Here is a 27,658-nt window from a genome sequence, read left to right as displayed (position 1 = left end):
TATAGTTATATTTTATAACTTATTAAGTCCTAAAATGATGCTTAAGCTATGAATGTGAGTGTGTTTTGCAGGCGTCCTGTTTTATACCTTTAGTGTTGTTGAGCATGCACCGTTTCTTCCGTAACCGGCATATTTTAAATGCTAAGTACCTTCTTGCCCCATCGTCAAATTGCGTGTGCTATAAATCCTTAAGAAAGAATACATTCATTAGTTTTTGTTGCACTAGGTATTGACGAAGTTAACATAATGCTGTTGGGAGGGAATATGAATACTGACCCCAGAAAACATCGTATCTCAATTGTGTAATCGTTGTATCATTTCTTACAATTATCATTAGCACTTCCAAAGTAGCGACATATTTGTTTTTACAACGAATCAGTCTTTAACATTATTTCTTACAATAATCATTAGAACTTCGTAAAGAAACCACTAAAACAAAAGAATTTACAACTAATCAATCTTTGACAACTCAAGGATAGTAGGTTGTGTGTTCCAGTCTAACAAAGCGCACTTTGTCGTGTCTTTCAAAGCACTCCAGCACTGTGTTTTACATACAAAACCGCATCGAGGGTGATTCTGTAAGCAAGGGTTGTTCTTTGAGCTATCAACTTTCGTTACAATTGGGCTAATAGAATAAAAGTAATAAAGTACAAACTTAACTATAATAAACTAAACGCCATAATATGTTGCGATAAGAAAACAATTACAAAATTCGATAAAGAGCAAAATTATTGTGTAATGGACATTTATTTGCTTTTAAAGTATTCCCATATTAACTGGTTTCAAAATCATTGCCGAACGCGAACATGATTAGCATCCACAGTCAGCGCAGATATCACAGAAGGAGGAATCCCGCAGGACACTCGACTCGTAGAATGCCAAGGCCTTGAATCGCTCTGAAAACAACATGATAACATCGTCAATGATCACGGCAATTGAAAGGAAACCAATGCTATAAACAAAGTATCACCGGCAGCTTTAAATAACATTCCCTCAAATGTTGAACACTAACTTTTCGTTATCGCTATAGCGTTACAAAGTAACTGTCTCTTCGTTATAAGAGAGAATTATAGTCCTGCTTCTATCAGCTGAATGACGTGTTTGCTTTGCTAATTTCATTTGCAAACGTTAGTATAAATTGTCTTAGAAAATGAACATACACCAAATCTGGGAAAATGTACAGTACATTTACTCGATTATGACTCCAATATGATTATTGCTGTCGTTCAAAAGCGAAGGAATGTAATAAAGAGCAATATACAACTACATGCATGAATGCAAAGCTATGCAAGAAATGCTACCTGGCTCATAGTAGTCAAAGACTCTGACTGGAGCAGGCTTCAGGTTGGCCACGAGGTCGGATCTGATCATTTCAACATAGGAGCAGGTGTCAGCGTACGGACCAATCTAAAATTTATGTGAGAGGTTAAAATATACATACTTAGGTTAAAAAATGTAACTTGACATTTAAACCATACCTTACCCAACTATAATCATTTAAAGGTAATTTTCTCTGAAAAATATTAGATTAAATATTCGTTAATTTAAAAATGAAACGAAATATAGAATGCCACAGTTGAACAATGTTTACCAAGATTTGGTCAATAATAAATGAATTTCTTGACTTTTTGTAAGGAAAATGTCTCAATTGCTGTCAACAAAAACATACCTCATCGTAGTAGAGAACGACGGTTTTCTGGTCCCTGATTTCAGACTTTTTGGATAAGGAGATGTCAGAATTCTTGCTTTCAAGGTCCGCCTCGAAACCTGTTGGCATATCGATTTCTACGACCGCCATGCCCGGTCCATGGTACAAGGAGTAAAGGTACCTGAAAATAAGGGCAATGAAAATGATTTAAAATGTATTTATACCTTGTCTGTTTAAGATCTTTTGGGCAGTTTAAGGCATCATTTTAGGCAACCCTTTTACCTTTGACAACTAATTGATTGCTATCTAATTTGAACCACGCGTGTTTAAAAAGATGCATGATTCTGAACAAGAGAAGAATCTGGCAAAACCGCTAATAACAAATATCTTTGGTAAAATCTCAACTCTTATTAAGATAATGACATGTCATATTTAAAAACCTATTCCACATGTTGAAGCAGCAGCAAGTTCCTACCAGTGAGAAGACAAACGTTTGAGCGACAATGAAATGCAGCGATGTCTCACCTGTTAGTTTAAACCGGTGCGTTCTCACCTTGCTCACATTTTAACAATGGAGTGCAGCGGCTCTTGAACATCTACTGTAGTTAGGTTTAACTGGCGTGTTCTCACCTGGCTCACATTTTAACGATGGAGTACAGCGACTCTTGAACATCTTATGCAGTTAAGTTTAACTAGCGTGTTCTTACCTGGCGCACGTTTTTACGACAATGGAATGTAGCGACTCTTGCACAACTTCAGATGTTAGGTTGAACGCTGGAGCGGCTGGCTCAGTCTCCACATTGAACGATACTGAAACCTGCAAAATGGCATCGGTGTATCTAAGGGTACAAATTTCCGACCGTCATTGTACCTTAGGTTTAGAAATAGAGCACCATTTTTAGCGGTCATTTGGAAAAAAACAAATCTGAAACACCAATATTAATGTTAACAAAATATGTATTTTATGAATGTATAAATAAGGTTATACATTTTCACGAATATAGGAGCCCATGTTTTGATTTGGTAATATTCGCTTTAGGAGACTTTCATGCTTGTACTGTTTTGCTACAAAGCTGAACGAGCAAGTAACGTCAAATATTAATCTGCATATTCAATTAGAATATTGCTTTCATACAAAATTTACCAAAATGTAATACTTCATTGTAAGAAAATATTTACTTGCACGAGAGCGGACCCGTTTCCGTGTGCCTCAAGGCTTATCGATGGAAGCGGGGAGTTGGCCGGAGTTGTGTGCGCGCCATGTGGCCTGAAGGCTGGAATGGCGCTGGACGGAACCTAGTTTAACGCAAATGAGTAAATTGAGGTTATTTCATTCATGGTGTTTTAGCACACGACTTTGCACATTACATGATATAATTCAATGCGTAAATTATTGTGTGGTTTTAAGCCAATCCCTGTATGAAAGAGTTGAATTTATACCTCGGTAACAGCAATCATGAAAAGTATACGATGGTTTGATGTCATGTTTGAAGACCAAGTATACAAATAAGATATGCATTAATAGATTCACTGGACAGATTTACATTTCGTTGTTTTTTTGGAACGATAGGAAATATTCAGTAAATTATAATTAAATCTTTGATTTTGAACTAATGACTTACATCTAGTAGCTTCATGACCATTGCCTCCTGCTTTGTTACATGCATACTCTTGCTATAATGAACGCCATTCACATCGATATTAAGGTCCAGGTTTGCGGTGGTAACGTACCCGAAGGCTGACAAGGCCTCTAGACCAATAACCGTGTCTTGCGTAGACGTGAAACCTCCGAGTGAATTACGCTGGGAGACGAGCCACTTGACGAGTGGCATCCCTTCAGAAAGTTGTCTGGTCTGAACGAGGTAAAGTAGTGCGTAGGCAGTGGCTTCCACGGAAAGCGGTGACTCTCGAGCGTAGAAACTTTCCCAGTAGCTGTACGTGTACTGAGCCCTTGGAATTCGCCAGAACATCTTACCGTCTGTAAAATACACGGTACTGTGTAACAGCATGTTTATCTATTTGATATAATCGGTTTCATGTCCAATTGCATTACTAATATTTGAACAAAACTATAACATTTGTTATCAATTCACCGAAACAGTCAACTTAAACTAGACATCAGAATACAACATTCAATTTCAGCCAATGAAACGGATAATCGGTGCTATCACAAAACGTTAAGCAGTTTAACGTTTAGTGTTCTTTCAAGCTCCGCCTACTCAGAATACCATATCTGGAATGTACTTTTCTTATTCATATATTTTAGGTTATGCCTTTTCAAACCCATTGACTTGTCGAATAGTACATTATGTCTTTACATCTTCATTTTACATGTTTTAATTCCAGTTTACATAAAAAAGTACAGCAACAATTTGGATGGGTGGTTTGTGTTTGATTAAAACATCATACGCTATATATAATATATCATTAAGGCTGTGTGCTGAATACGGCGGCCAATGAAAATTTGGGATAAGCATGAGTTAGACCGCATTAAGCTCATTCAGCACAAAGATTTTTGCGTTACGTGAAGCTCATAAAAACGTGATATATAAGCGGGTAAAAATGCTCTTTGCGAATTGTCTGATTCTACTAAAATATTTTAATTAGTTAAAACCAAAACTACTGTTATACTTTATTGAGTTGAAACCTTAACTCTATGACCGGAAGTGTAATTCACCGAACCTTTAGTTGTGGTTGCTCTGCTCTTCAGCTTGGTGTAGGCGTCAAATGATCGGACACTTCCCGCTTTGGCCAGTGCGTAAGCAGTAATTGCCAGATCATAAGTATCGTTAATCAACTCCACATTAGACTGATGATTTAGATTGGCAAGATGAAGCTCAAGAAATCCGCGAGCCTTTGCAGCAATATTGGTAAGACGGTATTCATTCTATAAAGAAATATAAAATATGACAAAGCATATTCCTAATGACAAAGGCTGATTTGGAACAAAATGAAAGACATGTTTGAACAATATAGAAATCGCCATAGAGTCTTAGACAAACAGTTATTTCAACTACCCGTTTCGTATCTTTTGTCCCTGCAGAGCCATGTCATTGCGATTCCGTTTACACTTGAAACTCGTTTTAGCCGCCTAAGGGTAGCTTGATACTCGATCTATTTTTGAGACTTTGTAGCTCCTCTTGTATAAGGTGTTCATTAAGCTCATCAGTTAGCAAATAAGCCTTTCATCAAGGCGTCCAACGTTTGATTTCCTCAATGTGAATATGAAAATGTGAGTTCGGTATTGCGTCAACAAGTCATATACTTGTGATTGCATACTTGCACATAACATTATACTATAATGCTTTCACAGGTAAATGCACAATGGTTTTAAAATAAATAAATACAAACCAATTTCTATCGGCCTTACTTTAAGTACTTGCTCAGCTTCTAACAGGCCAATCAGCACAAACGCTGTCAGACTGTACTTAGATGAACTGCCTCCCTGTGAAAGAGAACGTAATTCATATCACTAGGGCGGCGCGAATTTAAGACATTCTGGAATGGACATTCTTCGGAAGCATAAACAACATTCAAGTTTGAAATGGTAGTTTTGGTTCGATTCAAACTGTTATCTGTTTTAAGTGTCTTGATGTTATCTGATGAACAGATGTGTGTGTTTTTTCATAGAGCCATTTGTACAAATGTTACAATTTGAGAACAGGAGACCCCTTATAATTTATGTATAATTTAAAAGAGTCTTGCTTACTGATTACTGAAAAAGTAAATGACAAATCACGTATAATATAAAACGTTTAGTACAAGCAGTTCTTTTTTTCTACTGAAATCGGACGTAAATGACATATTTTGCAATTTTTGAAGGCCTAAACGGTTTGTTTGTTATACTTTTTCGGTATCATATACTTTTCATATTCTTTCTCTCCTCATCAAAACCCTGCACAACGATAACACAAGTATGTGGGGTCACCAGGCGTTAAACAGTCGCATTATTGTACATCGGATACCCAATGACCTATTTCATGATCATTACGGTCAGAACATCTCACTGACATTGTCAAAACTCACACAAGAAAATAGTAAACAGGGCTTTAAGAATTTAAATACAGTACATTCTTACCTGTAAAGAGGTACTGTGAACTGCTCCAACACTCCGGAAAGAGCCGTCCGAGTTCTGATTGTATGAAATCCATGTTGTTGCAGTACGCAGCATATTGTCGGACACGAAAATATGCCTGTGAGCTTGGGAAAACGACTTTAATACAAACGCCGTCAACCTGAATCCGGAAATCAAAGAAGCTTTAATAAATGAACACCTTTACAAACGATGTGCAAAAGCAATATTTACAAATTGGTTCGTCGTATGCTTAATCGAGTCCAGCTCAGCACTTAACACAAATGACAACAAATGAAAAGTCGGCAAATGAAAGGATAACAAAATAAAGTGTTAAATGAATTACAACGTTTTCTTTCAAAAATAATATGATTTGCTTATTATGGGGCATTTTATTTCATATGTTTTGTTTGAACTAAAAGGTTGATGTGTTTTGTTTTAAAGTGTCGATTATAAGCTGATATTAACTGCGCCTGAGTCCGTTTGTCAAATTGAGTATAGGCAATGGTTTGTAGTGAAAATTTGGTACCCAAAGAAACCAGACAAATGTTAATCAAGGGGATATAAATGTATCCATTCACATCTCGTGTTGTCTCTTGTGGCACCAATTACTCGAAGTTAACTAAACCATATCCCAAACTTAATCTGAACACATTTTTCCACATAACAACATGATTGCAATAATTCAATTTTTTTTTAAAAAGAATAATGTTTATAAATACAATCCAACCCAATTTCCAAAACAAAACGATTCTATGGCAAAAGTTGTTCTTTAAAATGTCAAATGCTAATATGGCTGTATATTTTGCCTTATACTTGCGGACATATAAACGAATAAGACATGCATACCACATGCTTCCCTGATAGTCCTGTTGGCCCCAGATACTGAAGGAACCATCTGATCTCTGGAACGTAAGCTCACGTTGGTATCCTGGATAAAGTTGAAACAAATAGCCTAGTTAGTAAATAATTATTTTTCGGTTTTCAGATTTATTACCGCAAATTTATTTATATTTTACAACACTATTATTGCTTTGATTGGATGGAGAGGCGAACTATTGACTCATTCCTTTGATTGTTTTATACGCCTAGTGTGTCTAGTCGCTAGTGTCTAGTTAAACGTTAAAATTGTCGGGTTTTTGCGTGTTTAGAAAAACACCCTTTACATAAAAAGAATTGAGTTAACCCATGGCGCCGCCATAACATATAAAATAAAAAAACAGTAACAGCACCAACCTTTGATGTATGAGCGTTTTTAAATCGAAACAGCATGACAAAACAAACAGTAAAACACGCCATACTTACGTCATATTTACTGAGAACTGCTTGTTGCAGATCAATTATATATAAAACAAAAAAAGAAAATCAATTAAACTTTTAAACCTCTGTTCATGTAGTGTTTAGCCATATCTGCAATTTCCGGCGTAAGTTGATTTGAGGCCTGCAGGTAGTTGTACACGAACACATCAGGTGCAAAACTCGTCATCGTCTGCTCTCCGCAACCAGTCGGCAAGCGTAACAGAGACTTTAGATTCTTTACGGTAGGGCCCATAATATCACCTTGAAGGAGCAAAATGGTTAAAATAAAACCATAAGAACGTAGATATGAAGTGTTATATTGCCTAGAACGGGATTATTAAACTATAATATAGTATAGCCATAAACTTTTTTATGAGAAGTCAGGCTCTTTACATACGGTGGCCATTATGCCGCATAGAACGAGAAAATATAGTAAAAATAAAAGCACAAGCCGTACGATTGTTTACAGAAGGGCTCATTATGTCACTTAGAACTTGGCAATTAATATTCAGTCACTATTTTGAAAAACTTTTTTATGGCCAATTGATCAGCTGTTTCTTGTCAAATCTAGCTTTGAACTACAATGATTGACAATTAAACTTAAATTGGTGAAATCCCTTTTATTGAATCCTGGAAACTAGGTTAGGAAAGTTGAGCAGCCGGTCATAACATATTTACCATAAAAATCCAGTATACTAATATTAAGAAGAAACCGGAAAAAACTTTGAAAACAAAAAGGAATCACAAACCAATAGCAGCAACTTGAATTTTCTGCGAGTCTGGCACGAGATTATCGGGGAAAGCCAAAACCACGTCGGTCGGGTTCAGCTCGCTTATCAGTAAGGGAACGTTGTAGTGCATCTTCTTTCCTTCAGCCTCGACCTAGTGACGTGTTTGCATAAAAGGATTCATAAATTAACGTTTGAATCTTGTTCACACTATAATTTATATATGACTGAAAAATATTGCATTACGAGGTCTGCTAAAAATCTTGAAAGTAAATGTTTAAGTTATGATACATTGCAATAACATTAAATATGTCCTTAAAAACTGAAATAAATACAAAGAAAATTATGCTCGTTGAAGTGTCGTTTTGCTGTTGTTCAACGGTGTGATGGAATATTGCAGAGCGTGGAATGAAGTTCGATACAGATGTATTCCCTTTTCATCGTTAAAGTATCAGAGCCCGGTAATACCTGTCTCTTTTATTTGGACTATATTATTTAAAGCCGTAAATAAATTTAGTATTCCTATATGGAGACTGCCCCTGATCGATTAAGAAGAAATAAGTTTATATGTGTTAGATGTATTTCGTGACTTAATATATATATATATATATATATATATATATATATATACATATATATATTATTTTAGTCAAAATCACGCACCTTAAGTTGTCGTTTGACACCATCTGCTGAGAAAGGTGACTGCGCTTTCACGGATATCTCCGCTTGACCGACGATACGAGGGACAATTGGCACAAAAACTGACGCTGCCGCTCCTGCTTTAACCTGAGGAGCAAATAAAAGAGATAATTACATAAACGATTGCATCACAAAGAATTACACTCTCAATGCTATCACATCAGTTTAATGAAAGAAATATGTATACACATTGAATTCGCATCTTATTTCTTTTTCAAATGTATCCATTTGATTTAAGAATGATGACACAATTAAAACCTTCTAATGTGGCTTGTTACAATATGCTCTATATTAACCCCCATGTATTTGCATGTACTGTGGAGTTTAAGTGAAGAACAACAAACTTATATTAGATTGCCAACAAGCACGTAATTTAAGTTGGCTGTTATTATTTAGTCAGGTTATAAGTTCACTATTTACCTGAAGCCGATCGGCGATAATTTGGAACAAGATATTTAGCGCATGCCCTTACAGCTGTTTTTAAATAAGACATAATCTGCGGTGACTCGAGAAGGTGACCCGTATCAACTCTAGTTGAACTTACGTGTATTTGAGTGACAACATCTATGGATTGGTACGTCACATGGCCACTTTTGTTGTACTTACGTGTATTTGAGTGACAACATCTATGGATTTGTATGTCACATGTCCACTCTTGTTGTACTTACGTGTATTTGAGTGACAACATCTATGGATTGGTACGTCACATGTCCACTCTTGTTGTACTTACGTGTATTTGAGTGACAACATCTATGGATTGATACGTCACATGGCCACTTTTGTTGTACTTACGTGTATTTGAGTGACAACATCTATGGATTTGTATGTCACATGTCCACTCTTGTTGTACTTACGTGTATTTGAGTGACAACATCTATGGATTGGTACGTCACATGTCCACTCTTGTTGTACTTACGTGTATTTGAGTGACAACATCTATGGATTGGTACGTCACATGTCCACTCTTGTTGTACTTACGTGTATTTGAGTGACAACATCTATGGATTGGTACGTCACATGTCCACTCTTGTTGTACTTACGTGTATTTGAGTGACAACATCTATGGATTGGTACGTTACTTGTTCACTCTTGTTGTACTTACGTGTATTTGAGTGACAACATCCATGGATTGATACGTCACATGGCCACTCTTGTTTTGAATGACGTCAAAGTCATCGGATTTATCTAATGTCACTGTCACCTGAAATGTTTTATGCTCGGGCATTATATTGATGAGAGAGTCAGATTTGCGTTCCAGAAAGTGCGAATAATTTTTATTCTTACACAATTGATTTTCATTTCGTAGTGCATAAGTTGATTGTCCAAATATGATGTAACGGTGTGATTAAAAGGAATGTTGAACTACATGGAATCCGTGCTTTTTCCACATTAATATTAATTTAATTGCAGACCCATGTAATATTTAATAAATCAAATTCACATCAATCGTTAATTTATTCACATGGTCTCAACCATTTTTCCTTACTAATAATGCGATTTTACGCTGTACATACGTTATATATTAGACCATATCACTCCGAGTGTGCTTTTAAAATATGTTCTTTTTAATGTATATGCATATTCGATGAATATCACTTGATCAGCAGAACTACATATTGATCGCAACAGAAATCCACAAATGTTTAAATAACTGATAAGTTATTTTTAATTGCACATACGTCGAGGTCCTGGCCCATGTAGTTGAAGATGTTTGATTGCAGGACGACCTGCTCGCCTCTCACCACAGAGTATGGCAGATTCAGACTTACGAAGAATGGCCGGAACGTCGTGAACTAAATTAAAGTGAAAAGGAAGCAAAACCATTGCCAAAATGCATTACTTTTCAACGTTATGATATTTTCATTCATATTGCATTTCTGAAGAAGAGCGCATGTCTTTTCAATTGTAATCATACTCCAATAGTCTTCGAAATACCTCTTATCTTAGAAACAACACGCTTTGGATGGTTTATATAAGGTTCATGGCGTGTGCAAACGGTCGCTTATAAACTAGGTGTTTTTCTGTCTTGGAATTGTTACTTTTAGTGTTTTTTAATAATTATCCAGGATAAATGTGTGCTTTAAAGATAATACATATTGTATTATTGAAATTGAATATTTCAGAAGTGCGATTCATCTATGAAATCATTTGGTCCGTGCACAGATAATTGTGAATTCATTCGGACTAAACTTGCATATGCTAAATGTTTTAATTCATTAATACTGAAACTTAAACATTTACCCCTCAAAAAAGGGTTTCACAATCAAATCACGTGCAGTTTCCGATGCACCATCAGCCGGTTTCTTTGTTGATTGACTTACATAACTTTGCACTTAAATTATTTCATATGGCTTATGACAAGTATGCAAATTATCTTTGCGAACATCTATACCCAAGTTAATGTAATATCAAATATTTAGACAAGTTATAAGGGATTTTACATAAAGCAATTAAGACAAATTATTCAACAAACATAGAATGTACATGTATTTTGATTGTTGACTGTTGTCTTTGCCTTATCGAAATGTGTACCATGATCTCAAAACCAGCCAATTAGTGCCATATCCGGATATTTTACGATCGCGTGAGATGTATTCGCAATCAGCTAGGGACTGCACCTGGTGTTTCTCGTATCACACCACGTTTCATTACATATATATAGAAGTTGTGATAGTGTAACGGCTGGGTCAGTTTATTATGCAGCAAAAGGGCATGAAGCATGACATACAATGTGTGATTGTCAAGTCGCAAAGATGTCTTTTTCCAAATTGTTCCATTCCAGTCATAATAGCAATATTTTCATAACATAACAGATTTAACATAGCATTGAAGTTATATGTTTCAAATCAAATGAGAGTCGGTGTAGTCTAAAGTCTAAAGGTGTCCATTTCCCTCCCAAGTGGTCGTTTGTTCGAACTCAATACTGGTACTCAACCAAGGACACTACACTGAACAGCATTAACAATATCCGTGTAACGCTTTCTTCATAATAATATAAAAATAGTATAACTTACATGTATCCCAAACCTTAATTATAAGGCTTACCTTTGATGGCCCATCGGTGATTCCAAGTCCAGACAACGCGTTAACCGAGAAGGCCGTAGCGTACCAGGAAGTAATCGTGTCCGGAACCGTCGCAGAGATTACAGCGGCGCCGTTTTGACTTAAACACGAAAATGCACCCAAATATACACAGTCTAATTTACAGTACACGTAAAAGGGAACAGACATTCATTTGATTTACCCGAAGTATATGGTAAAGTCACTGAAACACTTGTATTTCGTAGTCAAAACTGATCATTTTTTAAAACATTTACCTGTTTAATTTTGATTGAGGCTTTTTCGTCAGACCAAATATTTTAACTAATCAGCAGGTTGCTTAGTTGCTTTCCTATGGTTTTTATTTTCTAATCAGTCCGTTTCGTAAAACATGTCTTTACATCTCTTTAGACTTTTAAATCCGGTGTTAATTTTCTATGCTTGTAATAGAGAAATAGTCGACGACTATACATTTATTCGTCAGCTGTTGACACATTTTTTCTTTACATTAAAGAGGTTTCTTAAAACAAAATCTTTTTATAGAACACTATTAACAGTAACTAGAAGCGAACACCTTTAAGTCTACAAATGATCTTAAATGTTCAATTGATACCTTGCAAAACCCTTTGTACCCTTCCAAACAAACATACGAGTTGCAAAAGGCACAGATTGTAGGCATATGTAACAGAATCTGCTAAAGACTTAATTTGATTGTTTCATCTATACCTAACAATTTTGCTATTCCTTAAATTTTAGTGACAATTTGGTGGGCATGGAGAACATCTGCTCTTTATACAGGAATTGTATTACTTTCTGAAGGTTCGTTGGTAGTAAATAAACTAAGAAAACTTACCATTTCAAATGGTTTAACCTCATCTATTAACCATGACTGTGTTTCAAAAAATAGGTGTTGAGTAGGTGCCGACATTTGTTCGTTTTCAGCAGTAAATACTTGTAAACAATTTCAGAGATTTTTTAAGCAAGATCGATTGAAATGACTTAGGTCAATGATGTAGGTAATTTAATGCTGATCAAACAGCTACTCTATCAACAGACGCGATCCTTTGTTCTTAAGACGTGCCTTAATACTACCGGGAAAAGGGATAATGCACATATGAATGTGAACTTCTGACACGTGTATACAGTTACAAAACATACTCAGAAACTATGTTTGTCCATAACCAAGTCTCGGGGAAATTTTCTCTCGTGTGTTTAACTTCCTGAAGCGTGGATCCGGAGTTACCTGTCATTCAAAAGATAAATAAATATATGTATTCCAAGTGTGTATTATACTATTTTAAGCCGTTTGGTTAAAGGCAATTAAGCATATTGTCAACTGTGTATTATACTAGAGGTCATTTTCTAAGGGCAAACAACGAAGTATTCCATCTAATATGTATTATAACCGTAATAAAAGCACAAACTGGTGTGTTTGCAGTTTTTAATGTATCCCATGTGTATTTACTTAACTTTTGGAGCTATTTTTAATGTATAGAATATGAATATTTCAAAAGTATACCGAAAGTAATACTACAAATAAGCCCTTCACCAAAACATGTAGCAAACAATGTATGTGTTATTCTTACAAACGATTGCAATTAAGACTGAATGAAAAACAGAAATAATGCAACTTTAAATTGTTGGTCTCTCACACCCTTTTTGCATCGTAGCAACCTGAAATGTCATCATACAAACTTACAGAAGAGTGCCGTAGAGAAACTGTACCTGTTCCTGCTCCATGAGGATAGGATGCAGGTGTGGTGGTCATTGCAAATGCCGTACTTGAATACATCCAAGGAACGGTTGTGGTGATCATACTGGGATATGTACCACCTTATAATAAACAAACGATATGTAAGATATCTGAAATGCCGTAAATTACCTGGCGGAATAACATTGGGAGCATATGTCATGCCTGGAGCTGGAGTTGGAACAACACCTGGCACATACGTTGGAAACCTTCCCGGTATATATGTACTTCCAGGCATTGGACCTGGAACATGGAGCATGCCTGGTATCCAATGTGCGTCTTTAAACATTGCCAACTTTGGAGCTTATCAGCGTAACGACGGTCTCTATCGAATTCTCCTCTCAGTGTAATAGTAGAGTAAAGATACGCTAGTTTAGCACTTATTTATCTACTGGACGCAGTGTAAGATTAAGGCATATAAGAAATACAGAATTTATGAGGGTAATAAAGTTGACCCGTCCTTTTAATATAGTTGCGATAGAAAATTTCAGTTTTGGACGATTTTAGATTTAGCCATACTTAGGTAGAGCTGTTCTATAGGGGAAACGTTAGTTAAAAAAGTACTGAAATATCAATTCATCTCTGATAAACTTACTTCTTTTACATATTGTATTCTGTGTCTTTTTGTTGAAGTCTATAATTGATCGTTTATCAAGACATTTAATTGGGGCCATTTCCACACCTTTATTTTAACAGTTTGGTATTTTTTTCTAATAGCAGTGTAACACAAAATTGGGTATGAAATTTCGGAGAGAAACAGCTTAAATAAAATATTAACTGCAGTTGCTATCATTTAGTACCGGTCTTTAACGATACAAGTTAAAATGTCATCAATGTTGTATTGACAATAAGATAGGTATACCCTTTTATTCCATAACAACATGTTGATTTAATATCCTTTTCACGGACACGTTATGAAAACCTAGTGCACTCGTTACTAAAATATGCTGACAAATTTCCATGTAACACATTTCTTGCCTAATCAAAATATTTACGCTAAATTTATAAACATGTTTGGTTGAGTGCAAGATGGTAGACAAAAATGTTTACCATTAGGAATTAGAACTTAAGCATTACTAATGAACATGTTGACTCGATGTAGATATGTAAATTATTGTCTTTGAATACCCTTATTTATTATGTTTCATAGCCCATATGTATTTCCAAAATTGACACTGAATCTTGAAACATTAATATTTTATAAGAAAATTGTTACGTTTTAACTGTCTGTAATAGTGATTGCGATTAAAAATGGGAATATTTTTTGCTAAATATATTACTTTTTTTTTACATAAAAACAATATATGACATATCTTAACTACTGTTGTAAATGAATAATCGAGTATCATATATAATTTCAATTATATAATAATGATAAAAAGAAAAAACTCCGAAACAATTATGGAATAATTTTATTTCTATAAATGACCAACTTCGTTGCACATGTCATACCCAGTGTCATAACATTGCCGATGGATTATTTCTATCTTGCTGTGAATACGCCGCGGGGTGGGCCATTAAACAATTATCGAACAGTTGAATACACAATTTCTGGGCATCGATTTTCTACAAATTCTACATAAATGTTCAAAAAGGACCAAAAGATATTTAAAAAATCATTATTTCGAAAGTGCATTTGAAAGAGAAAAAAATCTGCATCGTTATCCGCTGGAAGCTTACCAATCGGATGTCTATAATAACTTTAAATAGCAAAACAATTTTTAGCTCCTTCTTATCTCAATGTAACTTTTAATGACCAACAAAACCCTTAAAAAGGACCAAAATGTAAAAATCATACAATTAATACAAAAACATCATCTTCAAGGGCAAGAATTATCCTAACATATATGTAGGAAGTAAGTTGATCTGTTGAAAGACAAAGTCCTGAGAACTGTTTAGCCATATTTTACCTGTTTACCTTAACTCTTTAGGCACTTTCGCTTCAGCGGATTGCCCCAAAGTTGACAATGGGACACCCGAATGATAAATTAACATTGACACATTTTATAATAATTCCAACTGTTTTAATACATAGTTACACTGTTTGGGAAAAATATATACTTGTAACTTATGGCGTCATAGGAACACTTTCGAGACATCGTAAAAAACCGCTGTTATCAAAATGGATGCATGTTGTGTGCAAAAAGTACCATTTATTTAATGATGTGCATATGCGGGCACTCCTTCCAAAGATATACAACTTATTATTTTATCTTTTTTATTAATAATTAAAGTGCACTCTTTGAACGTTTTGATTTTTTTTACTTGGAACGAGCTACCTTTTGCGAAAATGCATGAAAACCAATTCTATAAGACTGCTGACATAAAAAAATAGATCGCAGATTTTTATTTTCAAGTTTAAAAATTGATGTGTTATGCATTTTTCTTAAACGGTTTAAGCTATAAAACATTAATTTTCGAACGGAAATATTAAAATCTGCGCTCTGACCTTTTGTCAGCAATCTTTTATCATTAGTTTGCAGATACTTCGGCAAAAAAAATGCTCTTTCCAAGACAAAAAATAAAAAAGTTAAATAAACGGTATAGCTGTTGGAGTGCAGCTTCAAAGACATATAAAAACATATTTCATTTAACTGCTCTATCATAATATGAAATAATGACTACGGTAAGGGAACGTTGGCAGCCCTGGTGCATACTAAAAATGGAAGCCGTTTATTTTAAGCTTTATCAAATGTACATCTTCCATTGACCTAATATGATGATCAATGCAATTGATAAATAATAACATTACAAATGATGGACCCTTCGGCGGGACGAAATATATTCACTAAAAGTTTGCGAGTTGAATATGGTGCCTGCCTCAAGTGCGATCGTATTTTGGTGAAATCCGTCAATTTTGAAACAAAAGTCACTGCCTATTTCTGCGGTATAAATAATCTGATATGGTCCTTGTCTGACTATGTTGCGATATTAGGTCAATAAAAACTGTATCAACTATTGGTTAAGATCCAATGAGAAATGCATTAATTTCTGAACATACTTGACCATTTGACGCCAGGCACGAAGAAGAGGCCGAAAAACATTATTAACTATACAAACTACCTTTAACATGAAATTAATAATATCGCTTTGATTGTGAATTAGATTTAGAGCAGCGGAGCATGCGACACTGCCAATGCCGCTAATTATTTTGTCATACCTGTACTCAGTTGTGTCAAAATGTCCGAAGGAAGGGGTGTTATTTAACATGCCATGTGTGTTACTGTTTGGGCAATACACCATTGACTTCATTGATTAAATAGGTTTGTTATTAATACCATGCACTCCGATAAGTAACACCGATCAAATCTTGTTTTGACTCGTTTTTAAAGTTAAGTACCTTATTTTCGACTTTGCAAAAGTGTTAAATTTTGTACGATGTATACCTCCGGGGAAACAGTCCACTTGTCGTTTATAGTGAGGCGCTGCCCAGGAAAAACTTGTTACATCAGAGAGAACCTGTATACCCGAGGTCTGTAAATAAAAGGTAAACTTATGACTATACTAATGTTTAACAGAACCAACAATCAACCGACAGCATGATTTGATATTGCTTATTAAATGGCAAATCAGTTAAGAAATAAGTGTCAATATGCAATTTCGGTTGCTGACAAATTGAAATTAAATAATAAGGAAATATTGTATACATACCTGCATGATCTGTTTTGGGTCGTGCATAGAGGCGGCATTCTGGGAAGGCCTGTCGTTCGGACGTAGAGATGTTATTACCTGTAAAATAGTCCGTTTTTGGAATAGCAAATTAACATACGATTTTGTTTTAGTAATGTGAAAACGAAAAAATAAACGAAGTTCAAATACTTTAATTAGTATTGAGTGCAATACATGCAGAGGTGGTGAAAATACATTTTGCATATTGACAGTTTCCAAAAACTGCTCTAAGAGAAAGTTGATTTTCAAATATTCTGCGTTTGGTTTTTGTTCAAACTGATCCCTCATTCATTTGTCTGCAGGCTTACATTGTTTTCAGTGCGGTACAATTTTACTTTCTATTCGTAGCATATAGGCATTTTCACTGCCCCTTAATTAAATGATTGGCAAGTTGTCAGTGCTTAGTTTATTTGCAAACAGTAGTAAATATAAGAACAACGGTTACACCAAACCAGCCACGGCAGTTATATCCCTTAGCTATAAAGCAATCACCGCCACAAGTAATACATGCCGTGATAATCGAAATCACGTGACGTCAGTCCAAAAGTTAAAAAAAAACTTTTTTACATTATAACACGACGTTATCTAAATGAGCTTTACTGACATTTTGCGTAAATACTTTAAAAAAAAACAATTTTCAAAAAAAGGCTTATTAAGCTGAAAGAGATTGTCGTAAATGGTGGTTATCTGCTCGTAAAGGAAAATCACTACGTATGATATTGCGGTTACACATACATCAAATTGGGTGATGTCATTTCCAGTAGCCAACAATAAAACACTCTGGTCTACGGCAAGAATGTTTACTAGAGAGTCAGCATCAGTGGAAATTTGGAGAGAAACATTCTCAGCTGGTTCGGCTTGAGTTTTGTCAAACGACATTGATATCTGAAATAAGTCAAGTGCATGTATTATCATTAATAATATACTTATCATGATTATTACGAACATCCTTTCTACTTAATAAAAATATGAAAAATAAAGACACTCCAATTCATTCATGATTAGATATTTGTGTAATCTAAAGGTAGATACGAATTATATAGAACTGGTTGACATGTCATTAACTCGATCAGATTTACACATGGTTAAGAAGTTTTAGCTTCCATTTGGAATAGTATCTAATGGCTCACTAGTTTTATATAGGGTAAGAAGTCAAAACAAAGAGTTCATGCTAAAAGTTTTTAAACTACTTGTATTAATGGTAAATCGTCGCTAGAAGTTCAAATAAAAGATATTTTGTTCGCAAATTTGACAGAATATATTCGATTTCATTGAAAAGCCGTAGTAATATATTTTGAAGGGTGATTGGGTAAAGGTTTGCAATTTGTTTTATACCTTTTTACATCTGTTAGATATTTTTTGTACATAGTTATAAATAAAATTACTCAACTTGAACTCATTTTGAAGAAACAAGAATGAAATATGTAAGAGAGTCCCTTTGACAAAAATGATACTATTGTAGACATAATCCAGCATTATGGCTTTGGCCTTGTGCGTTTTACCTTGTTTTGGAAGACATCAGCGGATGTCTTTGCAACAAAATGAATGGAATCCGCATTCCAGGAATCCGTGGTGAAGTAATACACGATTAGTTTGCTGTATGGTTTCATATCGTCCCGAACTTGAAAGTGGATATGCTCTGTCTTGGAAACCGAGTCTAGTGCTCCTGATAGGGTAACGTGGTCGTTTGTTATCACCTGAAACAAGATAATTTTTGTAGTCATATCACTGGGCCTTTCAGAGGGCATCCCGTTCATCTAGACCTTCTGTGAGAATGTTATGGACGCGCTCGCTTACAGATAATTCCAGTTTTTCTTTGAACGTGTAATAACCTTCTATTGTGTATTTCCTTTTACATACCGCGCAATATGTGGAGACGCTTCGGATTGGAACAAAATTTATGACATTACTTAACAGAATATTAGGAATAATCTTTCTGGTATATTGGTTAAAATATGAAACGACCGAAAGCCTTACATAGTAGAAAACCTTTCCAAGTGGCACCGCACCGAGTAACTGAAAATCAACGACTTCCCCGATCTGAAAAAATGGATTATTAATTTACAAATAAGTATCAGTCATCAGTATTGTAATTAATCCTTAATACATAATTCAACAAACCGATCGATCGCAAGCATGCTCCTTACATATAGAAGATCAGTTACTCATTGATTCCGACATGCATCGCTACAAGCGATGTTATATTTTGTAGTTCATTTTTGTCAATTATCGTTGGATCATTTATAAATGGCTGTCATTATAGGTCAAATAGAATATACATACTTTTCAAGTTTGATATTGATATTGTTTCATTTTGAAACATTCATACTTTTAATTTTGATTTTATTGCAGCAATATACCGGTTATATAAAAATCAAGTCAGTTGACATATTTGAGCAATTTGGGTGAAACTTCTGTTGAAAATTTCACTGAGCGGGGTTTCATGTGAATATGAAAACAATCAGAAGAAATGATATTATTCCTACCATTGATGAATTGACTTGAGACAGCTGAAGGTTTCCATTTTCAATCAACCAGGACGGCTTTGTCATGTCGTACGTGTCGGTGAGTCCTTTGTACTCAACCTAAGCACAACAAATCATAAAGTTGATATGCGTTCATTTTTTATATTAGACATTTAATAACTAGTGTTAATATTTACTTGGGTTACACCTAAGAATTGATATCCTTATGTAAGCTGTCTTCTCGACCTAAACATACCAAAGAAAATATCGATAGTAAAAGCATCTCGACTTAAACATAATAAGACAATCATTTAATGTTAATATGCAGCTTATTAAAATAGTTATGCAGTTATAAACCCAATTGCATTGTCAACAAACATAAACCAACGTTCAAGCTTCAAATATTTAGAAATAAAGTATAAGAGAAAATTAAAATCGTGTTAACAAAACTGCATGACATAATGATAATTTTGATTGTCACATGCGTTACAATTCAGACAACCCTGTGCAATGAATTAACTTTTCCATTTGGTACACAAGACGAAGTTTCTGCGTTTAAGAAACCTCGTACTTCTCGTTTAAGATTAGAGTTTTTCAGTATATGAACTAGTTCAATTTTAAGATCTGTAAAAAGCCGTTTACGCTTTTACATTTTGGCGAAGAAAATACATTAAATAATACTGATTTAACGAACTTGAAGATGGAGAGAGGTGGCGTTTTCTGGAGGATCAACCATAAACTCGATAATCCCGGTTGGTGATGGAGCGAAATGCTTGTCCGGTAGAGTGTGCGCTCGGTACTTTCCGTGGCTTTTGTCGTAAAATTTTACGTAACTCCGTAACAAAACATCCGTTGCGTTAGATATGACTGGACGACCGTCAGCTTGTGTTAACTTGATCTGTAAGGTCCAAAAAGTGAATAGTTTCTATCAAAATGAAGTTTCAGTCAAACGTTTACCACAACTTAACTGTACACTCGAAACTTGTTAAGATATGCATACTGTTTAAACAGCAACATTTCAGCTAGAATGTCTGAAATGCATGACATTGACGTCACATACTTCTTCTGCATTATTAGAATATATTGCTTTCTCTACCTTTATAGAAAAATAGACGAAATATGTGCAAAAAACTGAAATGTTTCCATCGCACCTGCATTTTTGGGAAATACATATCAATTATTTTAAGACTAATTTCACAAATAAAACAAAGTGAACAAAGTTTTTTTCTTTCATACGTACGTGTCCAACGTAAGGTAGGCCAGGTTTGAAGAAGGTTGGACTGCTATCACGAGCGAACGACACTGTGAAGGGTTCTTTGTAGAAGAGAACCTAATATAAATATGTTTTTTTAAACTTTAACATTTTGCAACTGTAATGTTATTAAAAGCTACATTGCCGGCATCCACTGTTACCACTACAATACAACCTTGGATAATTGTGTGTTTGTTACATACGACTCGATATTGTTTTGCCATCTGCAATTAAGATCGCGACCAACAAATTATACAAATTGTTCATATCCGGGGTCCATATTGTATAACCTTCTGGATATTTATCTATGTACATAATATATTGAACCATCAGCTTTACATTATGGATTTACATAATGCAAAGTATGGTGTATACCACAACATGGTTTCTATTACAATGTAATATATTCAATAAGCCTTGGGATCCCTAATCATTGAAGTACTTGGGGTTCACTTGGGGTTGTGTTATTAAGTTTCCTCAAGTTAATGCATACTTTGATAAGATTTACCTTTTAGGTTTTAACTTTATTCTGGATAAGAGCGAGGCTGTGCACGCAAACTGTTTTAAACCAACCAGTAAATTTACATTTTACTGACCATTCCAAGGTGGTACCTAACAATCCTTGATGAACACACCTATCTTTTATATAGTATATATTTATGCACTGTGTTGTTTGTGGAGTTTCTTGTTGTTGTTCTTGTTTTTGATGTGTTATTTCGCGATATATTACTTTGGCATTTACCCTGTGCCACGAAACGGGCTTTTTGTTTGAGCTTTTGGCTACTGAGCTTGTTTCTGTAGTTTTTCATATGAATTTATACTCAGTTCATTCGTTCTTCAATTATCCAGCATAGGACATGGTTTCCAGGGAAAATGGTTGAAAGTAATAACTAAATATATGTACCAATAAGATATGGTCCTTTGTAAAGTTTATTTTGACATTTCTGGAAATTGCCGACCGATCAGTTGCGATTGCTTTACAAAATTCACACGATATCCACTCACCGATCCCGTAGCTTCCCTTGTGACATTGTTTAGACTCTCAGTGACCTTCACCCTTATGATGAGTTGATAGCCGGCCAGTTTCTCTACCAGTGGTTGGTATGAATAGGGGTCAACTTCGTTCAGGAGTTGGTCGAAGGGAATCGTGAATTTAGCATTACCGTTAAGCTAGAAATAGTAATGATCATATATAGCTTAGCTACTTGTACCGCCCTCAGGATATTAGACTAGTGAATTCATATTTAAATGCAATATTTAGTTAACGTATTGTTACGTGTTGCAATAAACCAATTGTTGTTGCAAATAAATTAAATCTAATGAAAAAGGTTTGTAAAACATAGCAACGATATGTGCATAATACTCATAATACTTCCAAGTTGAAAAAGGGACATAGATATGGATATGCTTTAATTATAGCAATGTGGTTTGATACTTGAATATGTGCCCCTAGCTTTATGTAAAAACCTAAACCGTTTCCAAGTTGCCAATATGAACGTGTTTTGATCAAAAACAACGAGGACGACACCGAAGCTGCTTACGACGACGACGACATGGCTTAAAAATATCCCGAGATAAAAAAGACCAGCTAGAACACAATAAGATCTTACATCGAGCGATATTTTGACCATGACTTCATCGCCCTGGTACTTCCAAGGTGCCCCATTGTAGTTAATGTCGGCTGTTACATTTGCTGTTCCGATGACAGGTTTCCCGTATGTGTATCTAAACAGAATATATCGAGTTTGAGCTGCTTTTCAGTTTTCATTTTATTATTGCTTAAGCTGTGCTTGACAGCTATACAACAGCTATACAACACATGTGATTCAGTTCGTCGCTTAGGAAGGAAAGCACATGGAGGTCTAATATAGCGCTATTTGTAATCTCTAAACCATAAGTAAACTGGTTTCCTACTTTGCTGTGATAGACCCTTGCATTTCCTTATCAGTGGTAACAACATAGGACGGCAAGTTGACATTCACGTCGAATTTCGGTAGCACTGAAAAACAAAAGCGTCAACTAGGTCACATCATTGACTTACATACCAGACAGGGTTATCTTTGTTCCAGTTTTTCATAATACACTCCTTTTTCGTTTGAAATTAGATCATAGAACACAGGAAAACAAAGTGTTTTGGTCGAAACTATATCTTGTCCAAATATGCTGTACATTTATTAGGTGATTCAGCAGCCAGCTGTTATTTATATTAATCTAGTGAATCGGTTTATTTTTAAACATATGCTGTGCAAGGAGACCAACTATTATCTCTACCGCTATTTTGGTTAAAGATTCATTACTATACCTTTGCTCAAATAAAATTATTATGTGACATGCGTCGCATTAAGCCATTCTTTTGGTACATTCATACTAATTACCATCTGCCAATAGTTTGGCAAACGATTTTTATCAGCGGCAAATCAACGTTTAAAGCAATGGAGCCTGTACTTGACTTGTTCCATGAGTATTTCATGTTCTGCTCGGAGAGATATTTAAATATATATATGGACGATTTTTTTCTAACCGACTCTTTGCATCGAAATCGATGTTGTATTTTTTATTTCTTTAAAAGAACTGTTTGTTCATCCGAAATATTTCCTTTCCATGACGTTTGTATTCCCTTGTTTAGTTTAAGCGAGAATCTTATTCGGAATAAGAATTTCTATTACCATCAATCAGGACTAACTTAATCAATGATTTTTTATAATTAAATGCGAAAACCGAGGAAACAAACTTTTAATAAGACTGAGGTACTTGTTCTTTTGCAAATGTTTACATGGATAAACAGGTATATAACATTTATAGTCTTTGAACTTATCTATGGCAACTTTCTATTTTGAATAAGATCGTATTCTTAAATGAAGTTCTCGTGGGACTTAACCTTGGTCTCATATAGAATGGTATCCTCGTCGCACTAGACCTAGAGCTGTAGCCTACTGAGAGCAATGGGTCTATTCACGGCGCAAAAGCGTAGTTTGTGGGCTTCTGATTTTAATGATGTCTAGCGTAAAGAGAACACCATTTAACCTCAGTAGGCAGCACACGAAGGTCTAACGCTAGACACTTGTTTGTTGGCTACTGATTAACGGATGTTCTTTTTACGCTAGACCTTTGGTTGTTTGCTACTGATTAACGGATGTTCTCTTGACGCTAGACCTTTGGTTGTTTGCTACTGATTAACGGATGTTCTCTTGACGCTAGACCTTTGGTTGTTTGCTACTGAGGTTAAACGCTGTTCGTTTTGGGCTAGACCTTGGTTGCTGGCTACTGAGATCTTTACTCTCTCATTGGATTTATACTTGTGCTTTTATTTGGGCCCCTAAGCAGGAGTTATTTCTGATTTTCGACTACTGGGCTTGTCCCTGTAGCCTTCATCGTATTAATAAAAGGGTTTTCCCATTCAGACAGGATTTTCTGGTGTTAAAGTGTTTCAATAAGCACACGGACTGTAGGAAAACATCGAGTAGAGAAAAGACGGTTAAGTTATTGGAAAATGTTATTCATATATCGAAAGCCTTTTCAGAGGAATATTGCTCATCTATTTTTCTTATCTGTTAAAGGAAATTGTTTATCAAAGCTATTCAACATGTTCTTACCATATTTGTCTACTTGAAATGTCTTTGAATTTGACTGAAATAAAACATATAACCTAGATTCAAATTTATGCACAGTATGATAATGTATTAAATACGAATTACATCAATTTCTAAATAACGTTCAGAATTTTGAGGTGCTTCCATTCAATGATAGTTTTGCTAAGTTAAAATTATTTTGTTACTAAATACAATTGATAATAAATATATCTTAAAGTTATGTAATTCATAAACATAAATAATAAGTAAAAATATTAAATAGTACATAATCATCAATATATGTTCAAAATCTAAATTTACCTTCTCAAAATACTCGACGCCGTCGTACCGATGCCTTAAAGCACGTGATTCTACCCGCCATGTGCCTAGAACGGGCTCTTCATCCATGAGCATGAAATCCTCGAGCACCCCATATGTGCCAGAAGTGACGTTTGCCAGCTTTTTCATATGGTTGCCCTTAGGATCCTGAAAGGAGAGTACAATGGTTTAAGTTCAGGATAAGATTCATGAACTGTGTAATTTATTTTATACAATTCCTAAATTTGGCTCAATTGTTAATACAACTAGAGTTGTACTATGAATCTGACTCGATTATGATTCCTTGTTAATATTCAATCCTGCTTTTCAAAAATGAAAACGTCCAGAAACATATCTCTTACAGACAAGTTGAACATTGAATATGTTAATCCGATAATAGGTTATAGCTCGTCATTGTAATGTCGCACCAAATTACATACTTTGCAAGAGTGTTTGATGTTATGTCGAAGGCTTGCAATAACATCAATAACGTATACAATGACGGCTAGAGAATCCATATTGTGTCCTTATATTGCGTATTTATGATTCATCATACCATCTATTATATGCGGATAGGATTGATTTGTTTTCGATATTGTCTTAATATTGACAGCCTCATACTTCATGGTCAGAATGACATATGAATGGCGAACGGGGTTTTATTTGGCAATTTGAATAGTGACTTGTACAAAAATATTATTTATGGGTTAATCTGGGGAGAGAATTATAATCAAACTTACATAAATGTCGACATTGAAGCGTCCGTTGAAAACAGTCATGTCAGAGTAGACTCCGAATGTCCGGAAATTAACTAAAATGCCAAACCATTTTTCAAATAAATATAACTTATTTAAAAAGTGTAAAACATGTATATTTTTAAGTACCATAGTTACATGAAATAGCTAGGATACACATCAGTTTATGATTAAAATGATTAAAACACGCTTATTGACATATGAGTTTAGTTCAAATACCAGTTTGAAAAAATGAATAGCAATGAAATGAACATAATAGGACATCTATTAAACTATACAATTAAAGCTAAAAGTACAAGCCCAGATGCCAATAAATGCACAAGAATAAGGTCTAACAGACACTGAAAGAGAGACACATACCGTACAAATAACGTAATGGGCGGTATGAGTTTAGATTTATCTCTCTGGTACACAACCTTGGTTTCAGATTGTCAGCTAAACTAATCATCATTATACCATAGTCACTGCATTCGGAGCTCCTCGGCCATTTTTATCGAAAACAACCTCGGATGTATGCCAATACATCAGTAGAAATAGTTCGTAAAATTTTGAATTATATCATTAATTAAATGTAGTGTTTTAGCTTGTATTTGTTGATCTTAGTTGCCAGTGAAGTGTATTGTTGCAAACATAATTAAGATTCCCAAGAGTAAAGTCATTACGTTTAACTGCTTAATTAAATTACTACGCGATCTACTTCCAGCGGATTTTAACAGTACCGATTTCTGACACTGTAAACCGTCCATATACATCCGCGGTTGTTTCCGATAAAAATGGCCGAGGAGTTTCGAATGTAGCCACTGGACTGAGTGTTTATTCCCCAATCGGGCAACACTGAATTTGAAATTCCTTGTTTCGCGATCGGGAAATTTCCTGCACTGGTCCACAAGACAAACATGTGAACGATGTCTTAGAGAGGCATGAATAATAGTAAGCAAAGATATTTGCGGATAAAATTGCAAGTGCTCAAGAGCTACAATTCGTCCAGTGCAACAACTAAATTGTTGTTGACTTTGGTCAAGGGAAACATTTGAAAATATGTCCAAGAGCTCATTTGGTCAAGAGCACCTGTATAATGCCATTCATGTTGGTCAAGTGCATGTATTTATATTGTACAGAAACCCTATTTTGGTCAAGGGCAACATATGTATCGTTCCGAGACTCTTATTGGCGTACAGCACAATACACTACTTTCATCAAGTGTAGAAACCGTTTTGTTCCGAAACCCTAATTTGTTCAAGGGTAGCATGTGCATTGTACACTGAGTGCTGATAGTACTTGGTATCACCATATAGACAATATTATTAGTGCTGCTAGAAAAGTCATTGGTTCTATGCATGCTTTAACATAAACTGCAGCGTAAAAATCTTAATCGAATATATATTTATATCGTACCAAAGACAAATTCTTTAAATCGTAGAATATGTACTAAATGCAATACGAACTGTGTTGAAAATGATTACCACTTCCTTATTATATTTTCCATAAATGCATTATTCAGTAAGTAGTTTAAGGTTTCTCAGTCAAAATTTATAAAAATTTTATACATGTGTATGCATTGATTTTGAATAAGAGTGTCACTTAAGTATTGTTCACATTGTCCATGTTTGTCCAAATTTGTAAATTATAGTCAACAACAAATGTTAAAGCCATTAAAAATGCAACTTTTATATCAAGCTTTTAAAGGGCTGGGATAAAACTCTTGCATGTTGATAAAATACTGATAAAAAATATGCTTAATTTTGACGATGATGTATCCACCCATTTAGTTGGCATACTTTTCTCCATAATAGTATTATGAATATGCTGATTTATTGTTAATTTAACCACCATGCTTGTTTGTTCAGTGTTATGGAATTGTATTTGGCACTAAAATATTGACTTGACTCGAATTGAGTATCAATAATTAGACTAATTTCGGAAATCGGATGATATCCATTGTCGGACAGAAGAGAAATACAAAGTTAATATAAGTATACAAATATATTCACGGTGATTAACGTACATACTTATCATTTTTCCAACAATTGTAAACGATTCTAATCCTTATAATTTGAGAAAAAAATGAAAAACTTGTAACAGTTGTCGTCGTCGTTATCATTATGGAATTCTCTTGATATTAATGTGAGACAACTTTTTTGGGCTTCAAGCGTAAATTAAAAAATACATCCAAAACAAACCGCTGAAACCTTCTTTTTATCTTAGTGGCGAACGTCACTTATCCGTATATAATGCGCGACTAAGAAACAATTGTGGTGATTTAAATTGCGACTTATTTTACAATCACGTTGGAGACTCAACGCTATATGTGCACAGTGTGATTTAATAAAAAATGATGAACATTTCATCCCCCGCTGTACACTATTCACATAGCAACGGTTATTTTATTTCTTTT

At 34.9% G+C, this 27,658-nt stretch overlaps 2 protein-coding genes across 2 annotated transcripts in view; one reads left to right on the top strand and one right to left on the bottom strand.

Moving 5' to 3' along the window:
* The window catches only part of LOC128224324 (tRNA N6-adenosine threonylcarbamoyltransferase, mitochondrial-like), a 451,923-nt gene that overhangs the window by 151,077 nt on the left and 273,188 nt on the right, over positions 1–27,658 (top strand). The gene's annotated exons all lie outside the window — the stretch shown is intronic.
* LOC128225263 (CD109 antigen-like) lies at positions 729–27,051 on the bottom strand. Its single transcript, XM_052935375.1, has 33 exons — positions 27,042–27,051; positions 25,249–25,319; positions 24,512–24,676; positions 24,215–24,248; positions 22,536–22,620; positions 22,232–22,346; positions 21,627–21,791; positions 20,610–20,699; positions 20,064–20,267; positions 19,391–19,489; positions 18,882–18,944; positions 18,407–18,601; positions 17,640–17,789; positions 16,887–16,964; positions 16,622–16,709; positions 13,368–13,478; positions 12,644–12,728; positions 11,492–11,609; positions 10,126–10,239; positions 9,549–9,647; positions 8,411–8,533; positions 7,769–7,901; positions 7,104–7,280; positions 6,570–6,651; positions 5,727–5,883; positions 5,019–5,093; positions 4,331–4,535; positions 3,271–3,626; positions 2,828–2,944; positions 2,356–2,465; positions 1,670–1,829; positions 1,302–1,407; positions 729–896 (listed from the first exon to the last, which is right to left on the bottom strand). Exons 1-33 carry the CDS (start codon positions 27,049–27,051, stop codon positions 811–813), a joined length of 4,026 nt encoding a protein of 1,341 aa, XP_052791335.1. The 3' UTR covers positions 729–810.

Source organism: Mya arenaria, chromosome 1 (genome assembly GCF_026914265.1).
Source record: "Mya arenaria isolate MELC-2E11 chromosome 1, ASM2691426v1".
NCBI lineage: Eukaryota > Metazoa > Mollusca > Bivalvia > Myida > Myidae > Mya > Mya arenaria.
The sequence above is the reverse complement of the archived record's forward strand: the minus strand, read 5'-3'. Positions and strand labels throughout refer to the sequence as shown.